This window comes from Cnephaeus nilssonii (assembly GCF_951640355.1).
Source record: "Cnephaeus nilssonii genome assembly, chromosome: 4".
Taxonomy (NCBI): domain Eukaryota; kingdom Metazoa; phylum Chordata; class Mammalia; order Chiroptera; family Vespertilionidae; genus Cnephaeus; species Cnephaeus nilssonii.
The window spans coordinates 64346275-64357914 of record NC_137075.1 but is presented as its reverse complement, the minus strand read 5'-3'; the positions used below and the strand labels follow the sequence as shown (position 1 = coordinate 64357914).

General features: G+C 58.7%; 1 protein-coding gene across 1 annotated transcript in view; it reads left to right on the top strand.

Moving 5' to 3' along the window:
• The window catches only part of RBPMS2 (RNA binding protein, mRNA processing factor 2), a 28619-nt gene extending 18894 nt beyond the window's left edge, over nucleotides 1-9725 (top strand). Inside the window, exons 6-8 of the mRNA XM_079768693.1 lie at nucleotides 1-116; nucleotides 8286-8355; nucleotides 8624-9725. The exon at nucleotides 1-116 is cut by the window's left edge and continues 36 nt beyond it. Of these exons, the coding sequence (XP_079624819.1) occupies nucleotides 1-116; nucleotides 8286-8348 (179 nt within the window). The 3' untranslated portion in view covers nucleotides 8349-8355; nucleotides 8624-9725. The remainder of the gene's footprint in view (nucleotides 117-8285; nucleotides 8356-8623) is intronic.
• Nucleotides 9726-11640: the final 1915 nt, after the last annotated feature.

Below are 11640 nucleotides of genomic sequence, written 5' to 3'. Positions count from 1 at the left end.
CAGAGGCCTGGGCCCCCTACCCTCTGTACACCACAGAGCTGACCCCGGCTATCTCACACGCTGCGTTCACCTACCCAGCTGCCACTGCTGCTGCCGCCGCCGCCCTGCACGCTCAGGTAAGCTCTCCCCAGGGGGAGAAGCAGGACAGGGGAGAGTGAAGGCTCTGAGTTGGCCAGACTTTTGTACCTACCTGGCCTCTGGACCACGCATGTCTCCTGAGCTCAGCAGAGCCGCTGTCTCCCATGACATGCCTTTAGGATTTGGGCTCTGACCGAGAGGAGGGAGAGGACAAGCCGTAAGGCCACGTTGAAGATTCGGGACAGAGTCCTGAAGACGCAGCTGCGGTTCCACCGCCCACTGACCACCCGCGGCCCCGCACTGCACTCTGTTTGCGGTGACTGAACCACGATTCAGATCCCAACCCGAGTGTGGTCTCCGGAACCTTCCGCCTGCCTCTGCCTCCTCCTGTCTTTAGGAACTTGAGACAGCTCTTAAAGATGGCTGTGCCTTGGTTTTTCCAGTTATCTGGAAAAGGAGAACACTATTGTGTGCCTCAGGGTTGTGGTGAGAATTAAATGTCAGTACATGAGAGGTGCTAGAACTGTACTTGGGACAAACGTCCCGAGTGCTCAGCGAGGGTTCCTGTTTCCATGGAGCCTGGATGCTCTCCCTCCCGAACCTGCGCTGGGGCAGGAGAGAGGACACGAGCACGTCCAGGAGAGGCGGGGAGGGTAGAGCTGGCCGGGAGGGCTCTCTGCTCAGCGAGGGCCGGGCAGGTGCTGGAGAGGCAGACAGGCAGGGGGTCAGCTACCGGCCCATTCCTGTGAGGCAGCGACAGGAATGCCAGCTGTGTGGACAGCACTGCCAGGTGGCACAGGAGGGCGGAGGAGCAGTGGCGAGCCCACCTCGGCCTCCCATCCGTGGGAAGAGGGACCTCGCTGGGCGTGCTGTGCTGGGAGCAGGAGTGAGCAGAGGCTGCAGACTCACAAGGGCAGCAGAAGGGGATGAGGAGGAAAAGGAAGTGAGAGGCCAGGAAGGCGGAGTTCGCAGGAACTGGAAGCTGCAGTGGGAGGAGTCGGTGCGCTGGCCGAGGGCTAAGTTCCTGGTCGTCTCGGTCCTCTGGGGGGCTCAGTGACTTCTGGGTTGCCCAGCTCCAGGGCGGAAGGTTCAGATTCTGGGGCTAGTGCCCCAACAAACCCAGCAGGGGCACGCTCCCTGGCCACAGCAACTTTAGATTGTACCACGGGCAGAAGTGTGGGCAAACTGGGCGCTGTCCCCCAGCTGCACAGCACAGACAGCTGGAACACTGGTTGGGGGTAGGAAGGTGGTAATGATCTTCCCTAGAGGGAGATGTTTGGGTGTTTACCAGGCTCTGTGGTGGGCATAGAGTAGTGAGCCGGGCACGCTGTCCGTCGTCTCTGACCTGGCGCAGTGTGGAAGGCGGGCAGTTGCACGGTATCCCGGCCACGTGGGGAGTTTAACTGCTGGGGTCCTCACCTCTGATCCCCACCTTGCACCAGTTAGCGACCTGGTCTTCGGCAGGTGGCTTCCCCTCTGGGCCTCCGTGTCTTCCTCTGTACAATGAGCGGGCGAAAGGTTCTGCCTCGTCTGCTCTGAGAGGCTAGGCTGTGCCCGTGACCAAGCAGAGGTTGGGAGCCGGGGACAGGAGAGGGCCTCTGCCCTTCTCGGGGTGGCCCCTGGCTGGCTGGGAGTGGTTTGCTGCTACCTGCTCCCAGGGAGTTGTGCCCTCCTGTTGTCTTCCTTTCCAGCTTCCTCCCACCCTCCCTGCCTTGTGGTTGTCCAACTCTAATCCAGCTGCCTCGTCCAAATCCTGGCTCTCTCTTTTAACACCTGTGTGACCTTGGGCAAGTTACTTAACTTCTCTGTGTCTCAGTTTCTTTTTGGAATGATGATAATCATACCTACTTTATACGGCTGTACAGAGGGAAGACTAAAGAATTACCAGGCATCGTGGCTGTTCTTTAATATCATTGTGTCTAGTTTCCTCACCTGGGTCCTCTCTGAGGCTGGAGGCCTCATTATGCCTGAGTTCCTGACTCCTGGCTTCCCAGGGAAGGGGATGAAGGCTGCTTCAAAGGGTAGTGGCATTTTGGGGGCGGGAGACTAACAAGAGGTTGGCCCAGGCAGTAACTAATTCTGTCCCTGCTCCTCGCTCTCTGGAAAGCCATGTCTCAACAGTAAAACATGTTGTTAGGACCAAATGCATGAAAGCATTTTCCAAGTAGCATTTTTTCCTTTTCATTTCAAGAGCCCCCTCCCCGCCCCTTCAGCAGGGCTGCCCCAGAAGTGGAGGTTGAAAATGCCTAAATAGCCCTAGCTGGTTTTGGTTCAGTGGATAGAGAGGGTCGGCCTGTGGACTGAAGGGTCCAGGGTGCGATGCTGGTCAAGGGCACATGCCCGGGGTTGTGGTCTCTATCTCCAGTAGGGGGCGTGCAGGAGGCAGCCGATTGATTCTCTCTCATCATTGAAAGGAACTGTGGGCCACGAGGCTGCGGTGGGCACAGGGCGGGTCTCGGCCCATCCTTTGCGCCCCCCCCCCCCGGCCCCTCCTGCCGCGGACCCCGATCCCCTGTCTGCCAGCAGCCTCACTCCCGCCGCTGCCGCTCCCACCCGCTGACAGTGCGGAGCGATCGGGGCCGATTGGGGCCAGCAGCGGGTGCGAGCGGGGCCGGCACCGGGAGGTGTAGAAACCCTCGGGTGATCGGGGCCGGCAGCCGCTGCTTGCACCCGCTGACAGCACCCAGTGATCGGGGCCAGCACAGGCAGTGGTGTGAGCAGCGGCTATGGTGCCGGCAGTGGGTGCAAGCGGGGCCATCGCCAACAGTGGGTGCAAGAGGTGGCTGCCGGCCCTGATTGCCCTTCGGGAGCAGGGGGAGGTGGAGAAGCCCTAAGGGGCAATTGGGGCCAGTGCCAGACACTGGCAGCAGGTGTGAGCATTGGCTCCGGCGCCAGCAGCAGGTGCGAGTGTCCGGCAGGACCTCAGCACACTGGAGCAGAGAATCTTCAGTAACAGAGGCTTGCCCTGATGACAGTGACCGGCGTCCCACCTTGTTCCACACTCTGCCGCCTGCTGCTGACGCCTGCCATGTTCCCTGTGTGCCCCCTTGTGGTCAGCACACGTCATAGCGACTGGTTGTTCTGTTCCGCAGTTTGGTCTATTTGCATATTAGCCTTTTATATATATATATATATATATATATATATATATATATGACATCTTCTATATATATAAAAGGCTAATATGCTAAGTGTTTGACTGTCCGACCGGTCGCTATGACGTGCACTGACCAACAGGGGGCAGATGCCCAACGCAGGAGCTGCTGAGCTGCAGTGATTTGGCAGCGGCGGTTCTTGGGTGACACACCCCAAAACCAGAGAGGATGTAGCCCAATTCCTTGCAGGGCCACACGATGCCACCTTCGGCCATGGGTTATGTTGTTGCTGGGGCACTGTTGGCCTGAATCTGGTTTACTGCACACTTGCATTTGTGTTCCACACCCTGTACAACAGCAACTTTGCAGAGTGCCCTCTCACACTCCGGGACCCCTTGGGGGATGTCGGAGAGCCGGTTTCGGCCCGATCCCCGCAGGCCAGGCCAAGGGACCCCACCTGCTGGAGGGACCCTCGCTTACTCCGCAGATGCTGGGGACCATGGGAGGTTGGCTTCAGGGCGTGTCTGGCCCATCTCACCCAGGCCCACCCTGCTGGCCACCTTCTAATTAATTTCCTTTCAATGTGCACATATCCATGCACCAGGTCACTAGCCCTATATATCCTATATAATAAAAGGCTAATATGCAAATTGTCCCCTCAACCGGGAGTTTGACCAGGAGTTTGATCAGTGGGCAGAGCTAGTCAGTCCACCGCCTGCGGCCGCTCCCCCCAGCCAGCCTGATCGACCCTGATCTTGGCAGGCCGGCTGGACCCCACCCATGCACAAATTCGTGCACCGGGCCTCTAGTATATATATAAAAGCCGAAGTGACCATCCGACTGGTAGCTATGATGCACACTGACTACCAGGAGGCAGACGCTCAATGCAGGAGCTGCTGAGCTGCAGTGACTTGGCAGCTGCAGTTTTTGGGTGATGCATCCGGAACCAGAGAGGAAGGAGCCCAATTCCGGGATGCGTCACCCAAGAACTGGCCTCTCACAATCCGGGACCCCTTGGGGGATGTCGGAGAGCTGGTTTCAGCCCAATCCCCGCAGGCCAGGCTGAGGGACTCCACCGGTGTGTGAATCTGTGCACCGGGCCTCTAGTATATATATATTTAAAAAGAAAATGCCTAAATAAAGGGGTGGATAATGTTGATCTGAAGAGAATTATTCTGAACCAGGGGACCAACAAAACTGAGTTTTTTATGCCTGGGGGTAAGGAGGTGGCAGCTAAGAGACAAGAGGGGGTGAAAAGCAGTCCTTCCTTTACCCAGATGGGCACACCCCACATGCATGCCCTTTGCCAGTAGCTCAGCCAGAGCCCCAGGGACCGGACCTGCAGAAAGGTGCTGGGAGATGGTTCATCCCACTCTGTCTTGGCACAAGGCCATCTTGCTCAACCTTCTGAGCCTCTTTTTTTTTTTTTTTTTTTTTTATATATTTTATTGATTTTTTACAGAGAGGAAGAGAAAGGGATAGAGAGTTAGAAACATCGATGAGAGAGAAACATCGATCAGCTGCCTCTTGCACACCCCCTACTGGGGATGTGCCCGCAACCAAGGTACATGCCCTTGACCGGAATCGAACCTGGGACCCTTGAGTCCGCAGGCGGACGCTCTATCCACTGAGCCAAACCGGTTTCGGCCTGAGCCTCTTGATAGAATCTTCTCCTTCAAGAGGGTGAGGCATGCAGGAGGTGTGGATGGCAGAGGTCCACTGGGGTCTGGTACCTAAAGATAGTAGCCGAGAAGCAGGGATTCTCCGTGTCCCAGAGTCCTCCCAGACTGGACTTTGCCTTTTTTTACTTCACCTGAGGAAATGGGGGTCTCTCACTGTGGCTCCCTATCCTTAAACTGGCGCAGCCACTTACCGACAACCTCAAAGTTCCATGAGCTTCCTTGCCTCTGTTTCCTTACCTGTATAATGGGATGGTGATAGCATCACCTTCAGAGGGTGTTTATGAGGATTAAATGAACCCAGTACCTGAAAACTACTTAGAGCAGCACTTGGCACAGGCTGAGGGTTTCATAAGCATCAGCTATTAGAGCTCTGCTTTTATTGGGGGTGCGGGGGGAGGGTAGGCAGGGTCTTTTCTTTTTTCCCTTTGTCTTATCATCCTGCTCCCTACAACATCGCTACCTTTAGTCCTTAGACTTGGTAGGTAGTTGGGTGCGAGTGTGTATGTAAAGCCACAGATAGGAACCTTTTACAAAAATTACTGTACACACACTTAATCATTTTAAAACTTAATTATGAGGACATTTTTCCACATCAGTAAATGTAGACCTACATTCCAGATGCCCTGCCAGCTCACCACGGGGGGCGTGTGCCCAGCTCCCGGTGGGTGGTAGTAGGTTGTTCACACAATTCTCTGCTGCTGGTAGGCTGTGCGGCAGTGGGCGCCCTTGCTCACACCTCTCTGGGCACCTGTCCTGCTGTTTCCTTATCGTGAATTCCCGGAGCTGTTCCCGGGCCAGCGTGTAGACTGGCCAGTCTGGGTTCCGTCAGCCCGGGTGTGACTGTAACTGACTGTCGGGTGAGTGAGGCCCCGTATTTGTCTGCTGTTCGTATTGCTTCTCCTGTGGCTTCGCTCCTTTGCCCCCTTCCCTTCTGGGCACGTCTTCTCAGGCAGTCCCGGTGAGAGGGGACTGAGTCCCTGCCCCCTCTTGTTTCGCTGCTGGTCCTCTCGGGACCTGGTTCATCGAAGATACCATGGGCCTGTCCTGGTGGGTATCTCAGGACCCCAAATCCCCTGTGAGCAACTAGAGGCCCTGAGAAGGGACCAGCCACTCCCTCCCTGATGTGCTGGCCCTGGGGGGGCGGGGGGGGGGCGGCGGTGTCTTATTCTGAGCTGGGACAGGAAGGGACTGTGCTTTAGAGATTTATTTTTTTTTTCCTCATCCGATGATATGTTCATTGATTTTAGAGAGAGAGGAAGGGGGAGAAAAGAGGAGAGAGAGAGAGAGACATCAATCAGTTGCCCCGCCCAGGGATCAAATCCACAACCTAGGTATGTGCCCTGACCAGGAATTGAACCTGTAACCTTTTGGTGTATGGGACAGTGTTCCAACCAACGGAGCCACCCGGCCAGGGCTGGACCGTGCTTCCTTAGAGGACCCGGCCCGCCGGCCCACGCTGTGTGTCTGAGGGAAGCGGAAATGCAGCCACTTGAGAACATTCTGTCCACTTCAGGGGAACGGCTGTCTGGAGCTCAGAAATGGGGTCTTTCCTCTGCTTCCTCCCCAAGAAGGCGGCTGACTCATCTCAGGCCAGGGGGAAAGTGCTGCTTCGGAGGCAGGAATTCCAGCCCTTGCGGAGAGTGTGGGGCCGGATGAGGCGGGCTCTCTGAGGGAGCCTGATGCAGCTGCAGGAGGCCTCGGCTTCCCCAGTGGTGCAGAGGGTGAGGGGGAGGCTCCAGAGTCCCTCCCACTCCCATCCGATATCCTCACCGCCCCAGCCCCGCAGGGCACCCAGCTCCAGGCACTTCCTTGCTGGGGGCTGCTCCGGGGCCATGAGGGTTCCCTGAGCTGGGCCACCGGCCCTCCAGCAGCAGTGGAGCCGGTCTCCTCGTCCTCCTTGTGGACTGAGCTCTGGTGTCCAGCGGGCCTCCCGCCGAGAGGGCATCCGTGGCTCCGCACAGGGGAGGAGAGGCTTCCTCCCACTCAGCTGTCAGCCGGAAGGCAGGAACCGCTTCCAGATGTTCAGAGGGCAGGAAAGAAGGTCCGGCGCCTCTGCCTGGACAGCTCAAAGGCTAGAAGAGCTCCTGACCTCTCTGTGTGGTGTGGGGCTTACTCCAGGCCGTTCTCGCAGCCTGGGGGCAGCTGTGTCCTGGTGACGGCCGTGCCGCATGCTTGGAGCCCATTGGTCAGGTGACCTAAGACTTTGCCCTGCTGTGTGCTGTATGCCAAGCATCCTGGCATCGTCGGGTGACCAGCCCCTGGCGTCCTGCTGTGTGCTGGTGAGGAGAGTCCTGCGCTGTACGAAGCAGCACCTGGCATTGGAGGGGGCACAGGAGCACGTTCTCAGGAAGCTTCCTTCAGCCCCAAATGGCCTGGGGGATCCCAGGGCCCCGTGGGTAACTGGGTCTGACTGCTGCAGCTGCGGGGACTTGTCCATGAGCCCAGCTGCTCCTGTCTCTGCATCGGCTCTTGTGCCGTCCCTTCCTTTCCTAGGGGACCCTGGGCTCCGTCTGGGTAACCTCCCCCCTCATTCAGGCGGGATGCCCGCCCCGTCCTCACCCAGGCAGCCACGGGCCAGGCTGGGGCGGACGTGCTGCCTGTAACGGGCAGGTGGCCTTCCCTGCGGTGTTGGCTTGGCCCCTAAGACAGCTTACCATCCAGACGACCGGCCCATGGGGAAGGGGGTGCCTCTCATTCCCTGACCGGTCTCTGGGGACCCTGCTTCGGGGCTACTGTGCTGTGGGGCCTCCTGAAAGTGCCAGGGTTTCCGTAGCTGCCAGGCCCCACGCGAGGGCTCAGCTGGCAGGTTACAAACCTCTAGACTCAGGAGGGTAATAACGGAGGGACGGAGAGGTGGAAATGGGGAGGCTGTAGCAGTGGGGTCTCGTCCTTGGCTTCTCACAGATCACACAAGGACTGGAGGCCACACCAGCTTTGCTTTCTCGTGGGGAGTCCTCCCGTTCTGTCCTCCTGATGCTCATGGCTGCCTGTGACAGGCATCTCTAGCCTACGGCTGGATGAGGACACTGAGATTCAAAGATGTCGAGCAAAAACGTATTGGGGTTCAGTCTCCTCCCCCCTCACTCAGGGAATTCCGCGCCCTCCCGGCGAAGGGCGAAGGGCAGGTTGTTAGCACCTGGGCCCCTGCTGCCAGACTCCACCTGGCCAACCTGGCGCGTTGCAGTCCGGTCTAGTGGAGTGTCAATCGCCATAACCGTTCTCTCATTTGACCTTCACCGGCAGAGGAGGCAGGTCAGGGGCACTCTCCCATTTTCGGGATGAAGACACTGGTGCCAAGAGGTGAGTGCCTGGCCCGACACCTGCCAGTGGTGACAGGACCAGGACTCTGAGGGCACAGAGGGCTGTGCTTACGGGCTCCCCGTCGGGGGCGGGACTGCACAGCTACTCCTGATGTTGGCTTCTCTTGCAGGTGCGCTGGTACCCTTCCTCTGATACCACCCAGCAAGGATGGAAATACCGTCAGTTCTGTTAGTTTCTCAGTAAGTGCTGGCCCAGCAGTCCGGGGTGAATGTCCCAGACCCGGGCTTCCTGCAGGGCCCTGGTCCCCCTCGCTGCATCCGAGAGCCAGGTGACGCGAGGCCTTCACCTGAGCGTGTGCACCGGGCACTCTGGCTGGCTCTCCCCCTCCCCCTCCCACCCTGTCACCCGCCCCGCCCCGTCCGTCTGGCAGGCTTGGCACAATGGGAAGGCCTGGGTTCCGCTTCGTCCACACCTCTGCTCACGGCCCCCTCTCTCCCCTCCCTCCAGGTCTTGTTACCACAGCTTGACGCTCCCGCCCCCCGCTGGGGAGGAAGCTGCCCACTTGCCCGCAGCTTCCACGGTCCCCAGGCGGCCTGTGGAGAGCTGCTGCTTTCCTCCAAAGACTGTGAATTTTGAGCCTGACTCAGTGGACTGCTTCCTGTTCCCCTCCCTCCGCTCCCTCGGCCCTGTCCTGCCCAGAGCCCTTCTCCAAGGCCTCGGGGGAGGGTTCCGGGACGCCCAGACCCAGGTCCGAGGCCTCCCTGGGGCCGAGCGAGGCCCGACCTCCCGTCCAAACTTGCTTTTGTAGCTTCACCTCAGAGAAACAAGGCGTTTGGTTTTTGCATGTTTTCTGGCATGAATTAAGACACTTACACTTGTGTATATGTGAGTGTACAGTTTGTTCTCACACTGTGTCACCATAGCAACAGGTCCTGGCCTTTAATGGCTCATCATTCCTGGTCCCTCTCTCCACACCCCTCCCCGACACCCACCCTGCCTCGGTGAGGCCCGCGCCCTGCCACCCGTTCCACCGCCCCACACACTTCCCGGCTGAACAGCAGCGACTCCCTGACAGAGGGTTTCCTTTTTCATTTCAAGTCGGGGTCCTCCTCTTCCCCCTCAGACGGGCCAGCGGCTGTTCAGAGCATCCCTCCTCTGCCCACTTTGCTCACCTCTCCGCAGCGCACCCCACCCCTGCCACTGCTCCTCATTCTTTCCAAACTACGAAACCAACCAAAAAGTGAAAGTATTTTTGTACCCTGTGCAACAAAATATTTATGCATCATAAAGGATTTTTCATGTGTGTGTGCAATTAATTATTGAAGAGGCCTTGTTCGCCCTGTCAGATAAGTTTAATGTTTAGTTTGAGGCATGAAGAAGAAAGGGTTTCCATTCTCCAGCCGTGAACCTTTGTGTCGGGCGTTAGTTTAAGAAAAATGAAGGGAAAGTTGTGCAATTTTTTTGTTTTGTGAGCACATCGGTGCTTTGCCTTTGGCCGCAGCTGTGGCTGTCTTGCCGTTTTCAGACTTGGGAGACGAGGTGGCTGTTGTAATTGCTGATCCTGTGAGAATGTGAAACTGGATGATACATGAAATGCAAAATAAAAAAATCATCCACAGTCACTGCTCTCTGACCTTTGCTTCCGCGGGATGCAGCCGGCTGTTGGGAGGGCGTAGCACGAGGGCAGAGGTCGAGGGTTCGGCGGGAGGAAGGGAAGTGGCCCCGGTCTGAGAGCTCTGGAGCCCCTCCCTCCTTCCCTCTGGTGTGACTGCAGTCTGAGGGGAAGTGGCTTGCCAAGGGCCATACATCGGATTGGGGGTGGGGCTGTCAGCTCACCTGTGTTAAAATTTTTTTAAAAAATATGTTTTTAGTGATTTTAGAGAGAGAGGAAGGGAGAAGAAGAGAGAGAGAAACATCTATGAGAGAGAAACATCCATTGGCTGCTTCCTGCACACCCCCTGCTGGGGATGGAGCCTGCAACCCGGCACGTGCCCTGACCGGGAATTGAACCGTCGGCCTCTTGTTGCGTGGGAGGACGCCCAGCCAACGGAGCCACGCCAGCCGGGCACCACCTGTGTTCGATTCATTCACTTCAGGTTCCGAGTTCTGAGGACAGAACCGGGGAGTCCGCGCCACAGGAGGCCCGCAGTGGGAGCCTTCCTTTTCCCCAGGTGGCCCGGCAGCCGGGCCCTTCGGGGCCGGTAATTCTCAGGCCCCCTGGAGAGAAGGACTGGTGAGGAGGCTGGGCTACCCGTGCACCGGCCCTGGCGCAGGTCTGTGAGGCTGTTCGAGGGGAGAGGACCCGGGCGTGTGGCGCAGAAATGGTTAAGCTCCCCCGCCTGCTGGGCCCGGCTGCAGCTCCCGATTCCTGAGCTGAGAGGTGCAGCTGGAGCCGGAGCACATGCATGTGAAGGTCAGGGAACCCGTGTGGGGTCGACCCTGGGCTGCCCCGGACCCAGTCAGGATGCCCCCAGCTGGCCCTGCGCCTTCCCCTTGGTGACTGGTGCCTCAGTTTCCTCCCCTGATGTGGCCTGAAACCCTTTCCAGCTCCTGGAGGGTCCGGGCACTGACCTGGTGGCTTCGCTGGTTCCCTTTTCTCTCTGTGTCCCCTCCCACGCCCTCCCCTGCTCAACTGGGACGCTGTGCCTAGAGGGGGGGGGAGAGCAGGAGAGGCTCCGAGCACCCCGCCTGGGGCAGGCCCTGTCACTTCCCCACCTGCACCTTGTGTGACCTGGGTGCCCCTCCCACTCCCCACATCACCCTCTGAATCCCAGGCCTGACGGCGACGTGGGTCTGTGTTCTGCTGTGAAAGGCCCAGGGCGACGTTTGCAGCCCCCGCTGGTACCTGCACGTGGAGAGGGCACAGCACTCGGCTGCCGTGAGGGAGGAGGAGCCTGGCCCGTTGGTAACTGGGTGTCAAGTGGTGGGTTACTGGCCCCTGAGGGAGGCTCTGGGCGGGCGGAGTGTTGGTGCTTTCCTGTCTGTACCCTCACTCGGTGCTGCATTTGGATCAGCTGGGCACTTGCCGAGCAGGCGAGGCCTTGCCAGCCCGCAGCCCCTCCTCGTGCTGGTGGGGAAGCTGCTCTGAGCCCACAGCCCCCACCCAGGGCAGGGCGGTAACTGACCTACTTTAGCTGTCAGGAACCACTGGGTCTTCCCAGGCGGTGAATTATTTAGCTGGGTGCCTGGGCTGTGAGGGGCTAGGAGAGCTGCTCTATAATTTAAAGCTCCCCCCGCCCCCTGGCTTCCCTGGGGGGCCACCTTCACGCTTTGCCGAGCAGGCCTCAGGCCTGGGGCTGAGAGGAGGAGCTGGGAAGGGGAGGGAGGCCCCCAGGCCACCCCAGAGGGGTTTTTCCAGCTGAAGGGGCCTTTTCCGGATGAGGCCTCCGCAGAAGCGCCTTGGTGGACAGTCATGTTTGGACTGAACTGTGGGGTTGACGAGCCTCAGATGGTTCAAGGCTTCCCAGCGAGGGCGCGGGGGAGGCTCAGGTCAGGAGCAGCCAGGCCCGGCTCCCCATCCTGTC